Genomic DNA, 17,468 nt, shown 5'->3' on the forward strand with positions numbered 1-17,468 from the left:
GGCCTTTTGAGATTCACTGACTTTTTGATTTGAAAACTAGCCAGTCACAGCCCGTCTCTGAACTTGGGCTACCGCCCTAGAATCTACGGGATGACCGAGCAGTGGATACAGCTGCAGGATCGAGGGTCCTCACACTGGCCGGTAAGAACGCTTGGACCAAGCACCCGTGCCTTTCTGCTTGGTCAATGCCAACGACGGAGCCAAAGGCACAGTGAAGCCTCAGCCGCTGTGTGAAAGCAGAGCTCTCAGAGCTGGTGCCCAAAGCAGGGACGTGCTACCCCGGACAGAAGAGGGACCCCACCTTAGTGACAGCTGGTGGCCCCAAAGGAGGCCGGACATGACCGCTTACCTTTGCTTTCTGGAGGACGGTGCCTTTGCCCGTGACCATGACCGAAAGTGGCCTGTTCTTGAGCGCGGTTGCAGAGTTGACTGGGGTGCAGTCTGGGGCAGGGGTGGGGGTGGCAGCCTTGGGCTGAGGTGGTGAGAGGAGAGTGAGGCCTCAGCCATGGGCAGGGGCACGTGACCCGCCTCCCCCAACCCCGACCTGGGAGGTTCCGCAGGGGCTCCGAGGGACCGTGACACCTGCCACTCACCCGGGGGCTCACGTTCTCCAGGTGGGTGGTGTCCACAGTGGTGCCCAGTGTCACGGGCCCAGCCTCTGCCTTCTTCAGGTTGTCCTTCACCTCCACGATGCTGAGCTCCAGGTCCACACGCCTGCTCTCCTCGACCCTGCACTCTTCGTCAATTTCCTTCAGCTTCTGCTCCAGGCTGGCCAGGACTCCCTTGTCTGCAGAGAATTTGTCGGGCCTCAGGGGACAGAACCCCCATGGATGCGGCCCAATGCTCTGGACCCACCACTCGGGGTTGGGCCCTACGTTAGCATTCTGCAAAGGCTGGGGGGAGCTCTGCCTTCCTAAACGGTAAAAGATCGCTTCTGGTAGGTTCTCAGGGGCCCTCAGTTTTGATACCTGCTATTGTTGCAGCAACCGCACAGGGAGGGAGAGCAGCTTTATTTCTGACTCTTGGAGGATGGCTGTGCGGTTTCCACCTGCCCCACAGAGTCCCCTCAATCCTTCTGGCACTCAGGGCTTCCCTAAGCCGATCGGAGTGGCGGTCCCCAGCCCTGGCTCTTTCTCAGTCCTGTTTTATTCTCACCCTGGAGTTCTCAGGTTGGTGCCGTAGCACGAAGAAATGCTGGTGGCCCGGAGCTCACAGCTAAGGGAAGCAATGGTGCCCTGATTGTTCAACAGACAGCCCCGAGCCAGCAGCCGCTGGAATAACTTAGCTCTGTTTCCAAGCCTAGGGTGAGCAGCCACCTGCCAGCCCTTGTCAGAGGACAAGCAGTCACAGGGGCCACCATTTAAGAAAAATCCATGGAGAAAAATGTTAATGATGTTTTTGGAACTGGAGTCCTCATTAGCGGTGAGTATCAATACTTTGAGAACTGCTTTCTTGAGGTCTGTGGCTTATTAGCCTTGGGTCTTTAGGGCTTATTTGCCAGGAGGATAAATTATACTGAAAGTCTTCCACCCAGACAGTCCCCCAAGGGGAGAAAGGGCGGGGGACCCTGGCTCTGCCTCACAGCCCAGCTCGCTCTCCAGGTTTGCAAGGACTGTCGCCGCTGAGCCTCTGGTCACGCACGTCCCAGCTCTGCAGGAAAGCCAGCTCCTGTCTGCTCGCCTGTGTGCACTAGTGGTCAAGGCCACTGGACTTCTAAAACCAGTAGCACAGACTGATAGATTAGGGGCTGCCTAGGGACCGGAGGGTTGGGGGAAAAAGAGGGAGTGACTGCTTGATGAGTGTGGGTGCTAAACATGGACAGATCTGTACGGATCCTAAAAATCCGTAGGCCAGGTGCACAGATCCAGATTCTTCCCCGGGGAAGCCTGAGGCCCTCTGCCGGGGGGTGGGGGGACCCTTACCTGTGCATTTTAACAGGGTCTCTCTCAGCTCCCGTTTCTCTTTCCGGAGCTGTGCCAGGTGCCCCCGGATTTCTTCCTTCTTCTTCTCGAGCCTCTCCTTCTCCTCTGTGTACCGCTTCACCTCGGCTTCTGTCCTGTTCTTGCCCAGTTTGATTTCTACAAGACCCACAGAGGGGAACCCCCAGGTCAGCCAGGCTGGGACACAAGAGCCATCCCAACCCACCGTGCAGGCCTAGACACCACCCAGCCTGGCAGCGACAGACCAGAAAATTGGGCCCACGCTTTCTTTGCTGTGTGACTTTGGCCAAGTCCCTTCCCCTCTCTGAACCTCTGCTTCCTCGTCTGAAAGGGAAGGAACTGGACTAGCTTCTGCAAGCCGTTTCTACAACATTCTAGTCTTAGCTAGCACAGGCACCTGCAGTGGTCACCCTCAGCTTGTCCTTCACAGGCGGGCTGGCCCCAGCCGGGGTGACGGCCGCGGTATCGGGGGAGCTCGACGGGAAGGAGATTTTTTGCTGTTCGGTCTGGATTTTGACTGTCGTGAGTCTCAGGGAAGGCTCTTCAGGCTCCGGACTCTCCTGGTGTGTCTGCTTTGGGAGAAGGCGAACACGGCTCAGCCGGCCCAGGGGCTGCGAGGGTGAGGTCGGCCCACTTGCTGGCGGACAGTCTTACCTGCAACTCGGGGTTCTCAGGAGGCTCCTCTGGGGCAGGGCCTGGGTCCGCAGGGAGAGCCTCAGCGCTGCTAGGGCTGTGCAGGAAGGACTTCACAGGTGTGAGGTCCAGGTACACTCGGTCAGGCTGGGTCTCGCTCGGAGAATCTGTCACAGGGGCGGCTTCCCCGAGCGTTTCCACCTGCCGAGGAGAGAGAGCCAGATGGCTTTCACCATTGCCTCCGCTCCCCGGGCTGTGGAGGGGGCATCAGACCTGCTTCCTGGGAAGTTTCCATTGAGCTGGACTTGAAAGGCCAAGGTCAGAGGCCTGGATTTGCCATTCAGGAGGTGGGAGACCCAGGACATGGTACTTGCCGTTCCTGAACCTCCTTTCCTCCTCTGTAGAGAAGGGACCAGTGCCTCTGACCAGGCGGTTAGGATTCGGTGAGAATCCACAGAAGCCCTTAGCACAGCAGAGTCTGGTGCCCAGTGAACAGAACCGGCCGTCCCTGTGACTATTCGCTATCGGTTTGGGCCTTGGAGGTTAATGGTGTGGCTGTTCCTGATCCCGGCACCACTCCTCCCTTCCCTCATCCTGACCGGGGTGGTTAGCCAGCTGCTTTAGTGATCCACGTCCCCACGCAGGTGTGCTGCACAGAAGATGGCCTTATGGCACTGACTTCTGGCACACGGGAGGTGGCCGCGAGCCCGCCCATCTTCGGGACAAGCTGCCGGCCTCCGGCACTGAGGTTGGGGGGGCGGGGAGAGCCCAGCCTGAGTCCTTACCACGGCCGTCAGCTCCGACACCTCCACATCATCATACAGCATCTCGTGGCGGTCCTGGCTGGGCAGGCCATCGATGTAAGTGTTGGGCTCTGAGAACTTCCTCTGCATCAGCCTGGAAGACCCGGCAAGATAACAGCGAGAGGAAGGGCAGGTGGCCACCCACCTCAGAGGACTCATGACAGCAGCCCAGGCCAGCTACTCCCTGCTTTCTGTACCCAGGAGAATGGATCCCGTGGCAGCGGTGGGGCCAGCTCCCGCCAGAGCCACCTCAGCACCCTGACCCAGGACCACTTCTCCTCGAGCCCAGCCTGCTCGTGGGGAAAGCAGGAGAATGCACCCTGCTTACTACAGAGGGAGCCTATCCCAGCAGGGGGCCAGGACGAAGTTGCTGAGTCCCCAACAAGGAAAACGGAAGGTCAGGAAGGGCTCCGACTCTTCTGTAAGGAGCTGGAGAGCATCCATCCAGGCCAAGGGTGCATGGCTGCCCCTGGACCCAGGTCTGGCCCAGCTCCGAGCTCTCGGCTGCTCCCGGGGCCCCGGGCTTCTGCTGCCGGACAGGGGCCGACCCCGAGTTGGCTGCCGCCCTGCGTGGCTGAACAGAGCCACCAGGGGCCAGTCTGGGCCCCAGTCTCGACGCGTGGATGGGAACAGGAAAGTGCGAAGCAGAAGGCCCCGTAATACTCACAGCAGAGAGGTCTTGGCTGCACTCACAATACAGGACACCCTGTCGGCATCCACGTAGTCGTAGGTGAATTCTTCCGGGTCTGTCTTGGAGCCCGACTCAGAGAGCAGGAGGCCTAGCCAGTGGCCCATTTCCTCGGAAGACTTGGCCTGGGAGGAGGCGACAGGGACGTGAGCAGCGCTGCAGTGTGTCGTCTGGTGGCCCACCCTCCCGGCCGGGCCAGTAGCACCGCTGCCCTGATGCCCAGCTGGGCAGGGCCTCTCAGGGGGGGAGGCCATGCTCCCTCCTTCCCACTAGCTTCTGTCATCCCGTGACTCCAAATAATAATTCCTGCCACTGGGGATACCTTGATGCCATCTCAGTGATGCTGTGGACATTTGTCCCGAATTTCAAATGTGATTCATATACATGTATTTCTAGAAGGCCAATGAGCCAGGAGAGAATGATTAACACCATCTGCATTTTAGGTCAACACCTCTCTTTTATAAATGATTACACGGCAGTTTATCACCCTAATCCATCCATACAAGACCGAATCCCTAAGAAAGAACAAAATTCAAATTTCGTTTCCAGTTCTAATACAGTCTTTCGAGAAAGGTTCTCTTAAATACCTTTACCCCAGGTCAACTGGCTCTGATAAATGATGAACTCAATAAATCCCAGTGAAGTTGGAGCCTGTTTTTTTTCCCCCTGGGGATAGTGCATTCTAATCAAATACATACACCGGGTCTCTCTTAAAATCCCAACGTTGCTTCTTGGCTTTTTAATGATAAAGGTTGGGAATTCTAGAAATATTACAGGATTACTTTCATGAGGAAGCACAGCTACCTCGTGGACATACAACATGGTCCTGCCTCCTCGTTACTACATGTGTCAGGGAGGCAGTGATGGGCCAAGTCAGGCACGGTGCCAGCTTTCTTTCCCATCCTTTGCAAGGGAAGTTTTCAGTACAGCTCTGCACGGCCATCCTCCAGCCAGCTCCCGCCCTCTCCGCTCCGGGCCACTAACAACTCCCTAACTGGTCCCATTTTGTCCCTTCCTGCGCCCCTTCCATCCGTCCCCCAGCCAGCTGCTGAAGGAGGCATCTCAAAATCCAAATCAGAGCATGCCGCCCTCCCCTGGAACCCTCCAGGGTGTCCCCTTGTATGCTAATGGTTGTACCTGAGGGTCAACACACACACTCCCCAGCTCCCAGCAGGCAGGCACAGGTCACAGCGGCCCCCTCCCCCACCAATGGCTTTCCAGCAACTATAAGTAATCCACTGGGTACTTCGTCGAATAACACCTCAGTCTCACACTAGAATCCAAGTTCTATGGCAGGGAGCGTATCTGTCTTGTTCACTGTATAACTGTACCACGTGGATATCCATCAACGGGACAGACGGGTGGACACATGCATGCTTGTCCCCAGGAAACAACTGGGATGTGGTGCTTTTAGCCACCAGAGGGCAGTATGGGAGCACAATCTGGATGAAGACCCCTTGAGTGAAGGACGGGGGTGAACAGGGGTGAACCGCGGAGTGGGTTTCTCTGCCCGTTAAGAACTCTGGCTCAGACCTGCCCCTGCTCAGTGCAAGGCATGAGGTCACCTCTTTTTTTTTTTTTTTTTTTGGTAAATATAACAGCGCATCACACAGAGGGTGGGGAGTGGGAGAAAATGTCTCACAAGCCTTGTTCTTCCTCCAGATAAGCCCTAACAGTCGTCAGCTTTATGTATGGGGCCCCATCTGGTGATACACAAACCGAATCAAACCCACTGTGAATCCCCTGAAGGTTTGTCAAGCAGCTCAGGGAGTTATAAATACTCCTCCTGCCCTCGGTACAGGAAGTAACTCATTGTCCCTTTCCTATAACACAACCACTCTGAGGTCAGAAAGGGAGTAGACAATTTTTTTTAAGCGCAAAGAAAATGCAAGGGAGTAAAAATAACGCAGGGCTAGGCTGCGTCCCCAACTGCATGATGACCGTCTGCGAGCGCAGCAAACAGCCACAGTCCCTCCCCCCTCCCCCCCCCCCCCCCCCCCCCCCCCCCCCCCCAGCAGGCCAGCGGTACCTCGAGCTTGGCCAGCTCCTCGCCGTGGTGCAGGATGCGGAAGGAGTAGAGGTGGTCAGGGCTCGGGTCTGGGACCACCTCACAGCCCAGCAGGCTGACGGGCTGCTGGGCCACCTTGCTCCGGTTCCGGTCCTGGTAGAAGTGCAGGTGACTGTCCCTGACAGAGCACCAGCGTGACTTCCACTGGCTGTTGACCAGCACGTTCAGGTAACCTGCCGGAGGGAGCAAGGTGTCAGTAGCTGCCCCCACCTCTGGGCCTCCGAGAAGCTCCCCTGGAATCTCAGTTCCGAGACACATGTCACGCTTTGCCCGAGGAGCTTTCTGACCCCGGCGAGGCCGTGGCTCTCAGGGGTTTTTTTCCCTGCCCCCGTGCACGCAGCTGGAGCCCGTGCACGGGGGCCGCATTCTGCAGGTCTTGCCCGAGGGCAGCGAGCCGTGTTGTTGACTAGAGCGGGGGTGGGGGGGCGTGCGTGTGCCCCCACACCACCGCTGGTCACTTAGGCCGTGTGCGGGAAGGTCCCCGGGCAGGGCTGCCCCGCTGCGGCTGCCGTCAACGCGCTGACCTCTAGTTTCGTCGTCATCCCTGACGGACAGCCATTCCACCGCTGGGTCACCCGGCCTGGGCTGCAAGGTCCTCCTCCCCTCGGCCGGCGCCCTCTCACTCTCCCCAGTGCAGCTGGCCTCGCTGGGCCCCGCCTCGGTCCCGCACTCCCCTGGGTCCCAGACCAGTGAGGCCTGCTTCCATGTCAGCCTCCCCGAGGGGACACAGGGCTTCTAAAGGGCAGGACTTCACCACCTTCACCTCCAGCGCCCAGGGCACGTGCTCTGTGGCCTCATCACCAGGGGGCCCCTCCCCCTGTGGGCCAGCAGAGGCAGCCGGCACCAGGGTGCCATCCATCCTGCAAACCTTTCTTGTCCTCCACGGTTGCATGTATTAGGCTCAGCTTCCTAAGGAGAGGACACGCCTTCCCCCTGCCCTGTGATGAACATTTACAGAGCCGACACCATGTGCCAAGCACAGCCTTGTCCCCGGGGCCACAAAGACGGGTAAAATCCAGTCCTCAGGCCCCTCTGCACAGCCCACGGGCAGTGCACGGACGGCTTGTGGGGCTGCTCGCTTTCCCAGAGGGACTGGCTTTCCGAGCCAAGGCCTCCTCCATTCTAGAGCATTGGCAATTGTCTGAGCCTCAACCGGGCTGAACTAAGCCACGCGGCAGGTCATGGGGCACGGCCACCTTCCCGCCCACCCAGTGCTGGCTCTACAGCGGGGATCACGAGGTCCTCGGGCCATACGAACCCTAGCAAAGTGGAAGAACCCGAGGCCAAGACCTACGGATTCTGGATCATCCAGGAAGTGCCCTACTTGCCTATCACAGTTTCCTGGACCAGAGAGAACCCTGCACTGAGACAGCAGGGAGCCCAGATGCCAAGTCTTGAGAAGGGGACTGGCTGTGTGGCCTGGCACCCATCCCTAGCCACAGGGGACAGGAGCAGGCTTCCCTCCTGAAGGGACTTCCTATAATCATCCAGCCACATCTCCCCGTGACTCGCTGAGACCAGGCTCCCGTGCCCGACACTCTCACCCTGACACCGCAGGGGTTGGCGGAGCTGGGCCACCACCTGGTGCCGTGGCCAGAGAGGCAAGGCACTCCAAGGTGAGGCCCCACCGGCTGATTTCCTGTCCCACCCACCAACCTCAAAACCTACAATCCTCGGGCCCAGGGATGGGACATAGGGTCCTGGAGGAAGAGGAAAAGGCCTAAAGGTGGATCGTAATGGCCTTTGGGCCCCAGGAAGAGCTGTCGCAGTGAGTCCCAGGCTGGGAACCAGGACACGGGCTCGCCCAGGATGGTTTCTGGGAAAGCCTCAGTTTCCTCAAGGGTGAGTGAGGGGAGTAGATGACCTCCAGGAGCGTAGCAGCACCCACACCCCCTGTTCCCTTCTGTCGTCCCCTTAATGGATCTCACTGTCCCCATCTCGGAATCCTTGCTCGTGCCCAAGGACGCCATCTCAGCCCGTTTAGCTCCTGCCCGCCCTTCAGGGCTCAGGCTCTTTCCCGGAGTCCCTACAGCTCTGACGGTGACACAGCGTGTGGCTTTGGGGTCTGAAGCCACCGTCACTCCTGGGCTGCGTCCTCCCTCTGCCTGGCTGAGCACTGCTTCCCATGCTCCTTCAATACTGGTCAAATGAACATAACTTTTCAAAGAGCACTGGGAAGACAGCAATCAATTGCCAGTCACTTCCGCAGAGGACCCAGCACTGCAGCCACGAGGCTGGTTATGCATAACAAACGGCCTGCACTAAAGGTAAACAGAAACGGGAGCGACACGTTTGCCATCCCTGGAGACTTATTTAAAGCAAGACCTAACGTCTCTGCCTGGGCCAGAAGGGCGGCCTTCCTGGAGACGGGCTCGGCCCGGGGGTGCGCCCGCTGCTGCTGTGGGGCAGGCGCAGGGCTGCGGTTCTTACTGGACGTCTCGAGGGACCTGTCTGCAGGCTCCAGCGAGGTAGACTTCTTCCTGCCCAGATTCATTAGGTTGCTCAGTTTGAGGCCAGCAGAACATTTCTTCTTGACTGTCAGGAGGAGAGAAAAAGCCATCAGCATGGCACGCAGCCCACCGAGGTGTCCTGATGGAAGACAGAAGAGCAGACCCGTCCCCGATCCCTCTGCCCCCCCTGCACGCGGGCACACAAGCGAATGCACGCACACACACGTCTGCTGCCCCAAACTAGGACCCACAGTCCACAGTCAGGTATCCCTAGAATCACACACCCGAGAGGGGGCACACCAGCTCCTCGTACAGAACAGGTCAGCCCTTGAGAATCTTCACAGACTGTTGGCTCAGAGAGACTGGGTCCAGGGGTAGCAAACAAGAGAGATGCAAGAATATTCCAACCCCAGCAATTCAGGAAACCTGACCTCAATTAGGTCATCTCTCTCTCTGTCTCTCTTTTTCCTGGATTTATCAGCTGTATTATTTCCAGGCAGTTTATAAGCTCGAGGTGTGTTGGAAGCGGGTGTTAAAACCCATTAGGGTTGAGCCAGGCAGCCGCATCTCCCAGCGTGGGAGCCCATCCCCCTCCCGGCCTAGGCTGAGAGCCACGAGCGGTCGGTACCATCTTTGGCCTCTGGGACCTCAGGGTGGCCATCTACTGAGCTCCCATATTCCGGGGCCGACAGGTACTTCTCTGTTACATCTAGCTGTGGAAAAGAGGGAGACAAGTGAGTGAGTCTGTCTAAGAATGATTACCTTGGGGATCACAACTGAAGGGAAACTAATAGATAACTTTTTTTTTTTAATATTTTTATTTATTTCTAGGAGAGAGAGAGAGACAGCGTGAGCAGGGGAGGGTCAGAGAGAGAGGGAGATACAGACTCTGAAATAGGCTCCAGGCTCTGAGCCGGCAGTCAGCACAGAGCCTGACGCGGGGCTCGAACCCACGAACCGCGAGACCATGACCTAAGCGAAAGTCGGACGCTTAACCGACTAAGCCACCCAGGTGCCCCACTAATAGATAACTTTTCGGTGTACGCTAGAGATTACTGTGGAGCGTAGGTCACCGATGGGACACTGGTCACACATTCCTCGGGCTTTCTGGGGGACGTGCCTTCACCTTCCCTGTCCCTGTCCCATCCCAGACCCTCCTCTGCTTCAGGCCACCACACATCCAAATTCACAAGTTCTCACAATGCTATTGAACTTGATGTAAAGGCGGCCCTGTGGCCAGCGTGAAGTGCAGGTGGCCAGCTCTGGGCCATTAGAGTTGACAGCTGAAGCCTCCCATCAGGCTGGGAACTATCCAGACAGGAGTGTGAGAAAGGCTTTTAAGAACTGACTGTGTGGCGGCGCCTGGGTGCCTCAGGTAGTTGAGCATCTGACTTTGGCTCAGGTCATGATCTAATGGTTCATGAGTTCAAGCCCCGCATTGGGCCCTGTGCTGACAGCAGGGAGCCTTCTTGGGATTGTCTCTCCCTCCCTTTCTGCCCCTTCCCCAGCTCACACTCTCTCACTCTCAAAAGAAATAAAAAGAATGGACTGTGCTACTAACACATCAGGCTTCAGGGAAGGGCCAGCTTGTCTGCACACGGTCAGACCATGATTTGAACCCCAGCTGGAGAACTCTCCATCCAGGCCAGGTGCTTGACTTACAAGCCTCTCTCCCTGCTGTGCCTGTGTTTGAATACGGATAACATTCCCATCTACAACCCCGGGGCTGTTGGGCGACTAGACACTTTCCAGAAGGGTGTGGTAGCTGCTGCTGCTGTTAGAATGTGAAGCATTCGAATATTCCAGCCAAGCTGCTCCCACAGAACGACTTCCTCCAGACCCCTGTGTAACAGGCTGACTCCCAAACAATAGGACTGGCCTCAGGCGGTGGCTCAAGGATTGACACACATGGCCAGGGAGCTCCGTGAGGAATGGCCTGTGCCTTCCTGATGAACAGAATGCCTCCTCCCCATCTGTGAGCCCTCTGCCTTCTCCCCTGCCAGGGCAGGGCGGCCCAGGGTGAGACCCAGGGACACGGCTCTGGGCACACCCACGCTTCGGGGCACCCACGTGTAGATACTTGGGGACACAGAATGTGAAGCCTCAGGTGACGGCCTGCGCCTAGGCTAGCACCTGGCCCGACTTCTTCAACTCTGGCCCTTAAGCAAGGGCCCCACGGCTCCGTGCAAAAGAGCAACAGAGCCCTTGGGCTGGAATCAACACGGGCAGGTTCTCCCAGCCCCGAAGCTCTACTGTAAGTAGATGCAAAACAAGGACCTCGGAGAACGAATTTCCCTGATTAAGAAAGGAGGGCACGCTGACCTTTGTTCCCATCAGGCTTCCTGCACCCGAGCGAGAAAGTATTTCAGGTTTATATCAACTTCCTCAGTTTTCCTGCCAACCTGGGAAGTACTGCCCTCATCCGAGCATTGTACGTTTCCTACTAACGGGGCTGAAGTGCAAAAGCAAAGATCCGTCTCATGCTTGTGATGTTTACAGAGGAAAAGCCGAACTGAACCCTCCCCCAGGCAGGACAGAGGCTTACTTTCAGGCAGTTGGGGCGCTGGGCATCTGGGGTGTACTGATTGCCCTCGGACGCTCCTTCTGAAGGCAGGCCGCTCACCTCCTGGATGACCTGAAGGAAGGGGAAGCCGTCAGTGGAGCCCTAGCCAGGCCTGTACTGGCAGCCAGACCGATGCCGGTGCCCCCTGAGGTCAGGGGACTGGGGGGAGGGGGGAGGGGAGATGCGTGAACGAGACCCCGCGTCTCACCCCCCAGCACCTGGCCTACGACTGGGGGGACTGTGGTGGGGGAGGCTTGTCCGCAGGCCCACCTCCTGAAGACCCCCCCCCCCCGTGTTCTGATGGTGGCCACTTTATAGCAAAGCCTAAGGATGGCCCAAGCCGCCAGCCCTCAGCCCTGTGAGCCCCCTCCCTGCCCTCTTCCCGGGTGCGGAGGGCTGTTCAGTTGTGGGGCTGATGAAGAACTGCACCTGTCCCCGGGCTTTCAGGAGCCATGGAGCCTGCTGAGGACAGCCTCCACGCTGCTCAGGAAGCAGGGTCCCCAATGCCCTTGGCCCAGCACTGGCTCTCCATCCCAACTCACTGTCACAGTCCACCCCACTGTCCCCCGGAAGGACGCACCCAGGGGCCTGAGCTGGGGGGAGCCCGGTCAGAGGTGGCTCTCGCCACACTCAGACCCGTTCTGAGCCGTTCTGAGCCTGGAGCCGCCTGGAGGACTCCCAGAGGGTAGGAGCCCAGGGCAGCCACAAACACACCACCCATTCCGTCCTGAGCCCTCTGGGCTCGCAAGAGCAGAGACAAAGACCCTCCTTCTTCAGTCTCTGCTTAGAGCAGTTTATAGATACAAGTTCAAAATCAGAAAAGCCAAAGAACAAAAGGAAGAAGGGCTGTGGGGACGGGGGAATATATGGCATTTCTCGCTTCTCAGATGGACTCCCGGTTCGACACCTTGGTCTACACGGCGGGCTAAACATGCGACACGGTGCTGTGGGAAGAGGGTGGCACTGGAGTCAGTCTAGCTGCATGACCTTGGGCCTGAGCTTCAGTCACCACGTCTGTAGGATGCGATGCCACCTACGCCACCGGGTGGCTGTGAGGACTCGGTAAAGGACTTGGCACAGGCCGGGCACGTTCATTACCGTCCTCGTTAGCTGGGGCCTGGATACGCGGGCTCCCTTCGCAGGGGAAGTGTGCTAAGCCTGGAGTCCAGGCTCAAGGGCTTCTCTGGGGGAGCCCTGCCTTGTGCTTTCCTTTTCTGGGGTTCTCATCCCATATCAGCATTTCCCATTCACACCACATACTGTCCCCACAGCCAGGCCCACCTCTGTGCTCACCTGCCCAGGGAGGGGAAGGGCCTCGGTGAAGGCCCACAGAAGAGGCTGTGCCTTCTGAAAGTGTTCTTGGCTTTGAAACCACCAGCAAGGGTCTGAAGATGTGGGCATGGGAGGCGGGAGGGAAGCTGGGGTCAGAGGAAGGGCAGGTGAGTGGGAGTGGTCAGAGGAACAGACTGGGACCTGGGAGCAGGGAGTGTGTGTGTGTGTGTGTGTGTGTGTGTGTGCATTCAAGTATTTGTGTGTATATCTGCAAGTGTGTGTGCACGTAAGTAACTGTGTGTATGTACATGTGTGGGTTGGGGTAGAGGGCAGATATGGTGAGTGTCCCTATACTGGACATGCATCAGTGTGGCCTTGATGGAGGAGGTGGGGAGGGAAGGAAGGAAGGAGGGAGGGGGAGAGGAAAGAGGGAAGGAGGAAAGAATGAAGGAGTGAGGGAAGGAGCGAAGGAAGGAGTGAAGGAAGAAGAGAAGGAAGGGGGGGAGAGGGAAGGAGGAAGGAAGAAGGGAGGAAGGAGGGAGGGAGGAGGGGGGAAGAAGGGAGGGAAGTGGTGAAGGGAGGGGAAGGAGAGAAGGAGGGAAGGAAGGGAGGGAGGAAAGTTGGGAAGGAAGGGGGAAGAAGGGAGGGAGGGAGGGACGGCCAGACAGACAGACGGATGGACCTCTCTGGTTCTAGTCTCACCAGGGGCCCTGCTGGGTCTAGAGATCCCTCTGCAGCTGTGGGCCCCTTCTTGGTGCAAACCTCCTACCTTCTGGAATCGTCAAGCTTATCTTTCATATGGGGCAAACCAGGCTTCATCAGCACTGGGAGCTATGCGTGTGTCTGTAGGCCGAAGTGACCAAGGCCATTTGTGATGGTAGAACACAGGGCTGCAGTCACATAGCACCAGGTCTGAACCCAATGCTGCCACTCACTGGCCAGGTGACCTTGACTGGTCACCTCCTCCCTCTGAGCCTTAATCACTGCCCTGTAAAATGGCAGTATTAACATCACCCAGCCCGCCCCCCACGGCCCCCAGTGTGGTTAGGTGGGTTAAGTTTGCCAAGAGTGCATAAGTACTTTACACGTGGCAGTGCTGTCTGTTCTTCAGTAAGGAGGCTGATGGTGCCTCTAGAGGCCAAAAGGCAAACAGGTGTCCCCCAGGGCCCAGCTCCAGGCCCAGCAGCAGAGTGCGGTGATCCCTTCACTCCGAATGAGCAGTACCACTTGGAACACGGAAGCCCTGGGAATTTGAAGGACTCCAGATCCTTTACCCTCCACAATGGCCATCCGGTTTAGAACAGGTCAGGGAGGCAGAACTGAGGAGCCCCCAGGGAGCCTCGCAGGGGAGCAGACCCGTGTCCCCGGCGGCCTGATGCCACCCTCACCCTGAGCCACTGCTCTGCTTGGTCCCGGCTCTGCAGGCCAAGCACGATCACGTCGGCATTCATGGGTGTGATCTTCAGCTTGTGCTCCTTCTTCCGCACTTGCTTCTCCTTGTGGATGACGCTGCTGCCCACCAAGTTCACGTCCAGCTGAGGGCTGTGGTCCTTGGACGATTTGTAGCACTAGGAGGGAAGAGAGATGCTTGCAGCTTTGCCAGACCCAGCCGGCTTCTGCAGCCGAGAGGCCGCTGGCCCAGCGGGACCCCCGGGAGCTGGGCTGTCCCCGGCAAAATGAGGGATGCAGAAATGTGGCCTCACATGTCAGCAGCTCTTGTTCTCAGCATCAAAGTGCCAGGCAGACTGTCCCCCTCCCATGCGCCTCCTCCTTACCAGCCTCGCCCAGGGATGCCCCAGACCCCGCTTATCCATGCTGCTCAAAGGTCCCTGTAGACCTCAGCGAGCCCCTAAAAACATCCTCTGTAGCCAGATGTCTGGCCGGACTCACTCATTTCCCCGCCTGTCTACATTTCTTGCTTAGCACCCTCAGGAAGGGGCCATCGGGAAGCAAGACTAAGCTTTGGATCTGCTGAGTTTAGAGAACGATTTGTTAGTGAAAAAACACAGGGACTTGCTTCCCTTCCGAAAATACTCTGCCCCTCAGTCTGTCCCAGGTATAAAGGGCATCCTCACAGGGCCGCTGAACGGCTTACCAGGAAGAGCACCTATACGGAATCAGGCGTGTTGTGAGTGGGGAATTAAAGGTGCTTATGAGGATTCCAAGGAACTTCAAATTAGGACAGAAAACTGTGAATTTCAATTTAGAATCACAGGAAACAGGGCTGTGGTCTGAGTACTAGCTTCTGAGTTCTTTATCGGTTTCGTCTTATAACTAGTAATTCAAAACACTGTGACTTCCGAGAAGATGCCTTTTGTAGCGCTGCACAGACGAGTGCAGTAGCCAGAACTGGGGCTGCGGGAGTCCTGACTGTGCCGCAGGGCGGGGTCGGGACATGAGGAAGGAGCCCTCAGGCCCAGGGGACAAGATTCCTGGGAAACATCTATGGGATTGGGGGGGGGGGTCCAGGGGGCGGTAATCCCAGCCGCCCCCCCCCCACTCCGGATGACGGACGAAGACTACTAGACAGTTTTAGCTGAGAGAAGGCACATGCATTCGCGCACATAAAGTTCTGCACACGACTTCAGGTTAGGAGGTGGAGAAAACCTTCGGATAAAAAAGGCTCTGACTGCCTGGTATTGGGGTCCATCTCCCCCACTCCCCCCACAAAGAGAAAAGCCCGGAATACAACAAGAGGCCCACTGACCAGGAGCCTGGTGTCCTTGATGACGCACAGCTGCTTGGCCCACTGCCCAAGCCACTTCTTGCGCCACAGGAAGGCACAGATGCGGGCGTCGCGCATCAGCTCGATGCTGGCCTCGGGCGACGGCCACTGGTAAGGGGCTGACTTGCCCTTGCTGTTCTCCTCTTCATCATAGGACTCGTAGGAGCTGCTCACCGCCTCCCCGTCCTCTGCAAGGAAGACCCACGCGGTCACGGACCCAGCAGGGAGGGGACATTCCAAACGCGCTTTGTCCAGAAGGGAGGGAGGCAGGCTGGGCAGCCAGGGGCCTCCAGGCCACAACCCACCCGCCTCTCTGTGCCCGTGAACCAGCCTGACAGCCACCAACCACAGACCTGGGCAGGCCTGGGCCCCAAATGTCCTCAGCGAAGCTTCCCGGATGCTGTTTCTGGCCACAGACACACATAACTAAAACCAGGAGTCTCTCCCTTTTCCTCCTCCAGTCCGTCCTCCCGGATTCCACAGAAACCTCTGATAAGACACTGCCCACAAGGCGACTTTCACACTTCATGAGTCCACTGCCCACCCTCGGGGCCTGTTTCCTCACCTAAAGGATGAAGCAGGGGTGGGCCTCACACCAGGCATTCTAAGGGGCCGCGGGAAGGGCTCACCACCTGAGCCTCCACCAGCCTCCTGCCCAGCTGGGCCTTCTCTGTCCCCGGTCTTGCCCTGGAGTGGCAGGGGGTGGGGGTGGGGTGGGCTACAGATTCTTAGGGTGAAGGAAACCACAGCAGGAAATGGCTCTGTGGGGAAGGCCGGCCGTCCCCGTCACAGCTCTTTTCCAAACTCACTTCCAGCCTCCCCAGACTCTGCTCGCTCTCCCCCGCCCCCCTGCACCCCTCCCTGCACAGACAGCCCCTTCTGCTGGCTTCCATTTTCTACCCTTCTTCCACCTCTGGTGACCAGCCAGCCTCATACGTGTGTTCCGTTCAAGAGAATCTCGAAGCTCACCAAGCACAAACCATGTTCAATTCTGTACACGCTCCACGTGCCTCGGTTTCTGTCCTTCCCCCTCGTATCCTGCGAGAGTTGCTTTGTTCTCTAGGCCTCTCTGTGCTATTCAAGATCAACACAAACTAGGTGAAGAAAAAAGTAAAACCCCAAAAAACAGGACACAAAGAAAAGAGAACCTCAGTACCCCTGGTCCAATCTCTCCTCAACACACAAATCCTGTCTTTTGGAATCCTGGTGCTGCACCAGCCTCTCCTTGATTTCCCCCCTGGACGGGGAGCTCACTATCTACTGAGCACTGGATACTTCCTTCTATGACTGGGTATAACGATAACAGAAAGTCAGGCCACCATCTACTCCCCCGGGACTTCTACAGACAGGCTCTGGGCCCTTGAGTCATGGTGAATGCATCTCCTCTACCCTCCCCCTCAACCCCATTGGAAAAAAGTCAGCCCATGGGGCCTTAGCCTTCCCTGCTGCAGAAGCCCCTTCTGCTATCTACATAGCCGGGGTCCTACGTACTAGGAAAACTGAACCACCTCTGAATTAAAATATAGAAAAACAGAATGATGCCATGGCCACAGTTATTCTAGCTCCAATGCCAATGAAAATGTGCTTTACTATTTCTAAAAATAACGCTGTCAATATTGTAATATCAGCTTTCTCTAAAAGCAGTGTGGCCCTACTCCCCTTCACAGCCTAAAAAATGTTGCACGGTTCATAATTTCATACCTATTAAAGAAGCAAAGATTGAAAACGGTGGCATAGCCAACGGGAGAGCTGGGTAGGAACATAGGGGAACACGGGCCTCTCAGAAAACAAGCTGGCAGCATGTCGTTTTGAGAACCATAAAAACACCCTACCCTTTGACCCCATAATCCCAGTCCTGGGAGTTGATCCTAGGAAACTAGTTAAAAAAAAAAAAAGAAAAGAAAAAAAAAGAAGCAGGGGATGGGGGAGGTTCCATGCATCAAGATATTAATTCCAGTGCCATTTAGAGTTAGCGGAAGGGGAGCGGGGGTGGGGGCCGGGGCAGGCACCCTCATATCCACTCTGAAGCATGCCATGTGACAGGGGCAGGGATTGTTTACTGGGCTAGTTCTCAGCCCAGTAAACAGGATTTAAGTGAGAAGGCCCAATTCAAATTATATGGGCGAGCTTAGGTACCCACTGCTCGGTACTGGAAGGCAACAGGGAGAGCTCAAGGTAGCTGATTTGATCAGGTGGTAGGACCAGGGTGATTTAGAAAAAAAAAAAAAGTCCTCATTGTCACTATATTATTATCTGTACAATAAGCGAAATGGGAATGATACAGTGCCTCCTTCAGTAGCAAAAATTAATAGAGGGAGGCCACCGA

At 57.0% G+C, this 17,468-nt stretch overlaps 1 protein-coding gene across 3 annotated transcripts in view; it reads right to left on the reverse strand.

Annotated features, from left to right (window-relative positions):
• AFAP1L2 (actin filament associated protein 1 like 2) overlaps positions 1-17,468 on the reverse strand; it is a 96,783-nt gene that overhangs the window by 1,676 nt on the left and 77,639 nt on the right. For 2 of the 3 annotated variants that reach the window (XM_039237637.1, XM_039237639.1), the window contains exons 6-18: positions 15,125-15,330; positions 13,806-13,985; positions 11,128-11,217; positions 9,211-9,295; positions 8,563-8,667; positions 6,094-6,305; positions 4,044-4,189; positions 3,359-3,470; positions 2,595-2,774; positions 2,338-2,512; positions 1,923-2,078; positions 594-787; positions 350-472 (exon numbers count right to left, since the gene is read on the reverse strand). In XM_039237637.1, coding sequence (XP_039093568.1) covers positions 350-472; positions 594-787; positions 1,923-2,078; positions 2,338-2,512; positions 2,595-2,774; positions 3,359-3,470; positions 4,044-4,189; positions 6,094-6,305; positions 8,563-8,667; positions 9,211-9,295; positions 11,128-11,217; positions 13,806-13,985; positions 15,125-15,330 — 1,964 coding nt within the window. The remainder of the gene's footprint in view (positions 1-349; positions 473-593; positions 788-1,922; positions 2,079-2,337; positions 2,513-2,594; positions 2,775-3,358; positions 3,471-4,043; positions 4,190-6,093; positions 6,306-8,562; positions 8,668-9,210; positions 9,296-11,127; positions 11,218-13,805; positions 13,986-15,124; positions 15,331-17,468) is intronic. The other variant, XM_039237638.1, reaches the window with a different exon arrangement.

The sequence above is a fragment of the Hyaena hyaena genome, unplaced genomic scaffold (assembly GCF_003009895.1).
Source record: "Hyaena hyaena isolate Hyena2069 unplaced genomic scaffold, ASM300989v1 scaffold_128, whole genome shotgun sequence".
Taxonomy (NCBI): Eukaryota; Metazoa; Chordata; class Mammalia; order Carnivora; family Hyaenidae; genus Hyaena; species Hyaena hyaena.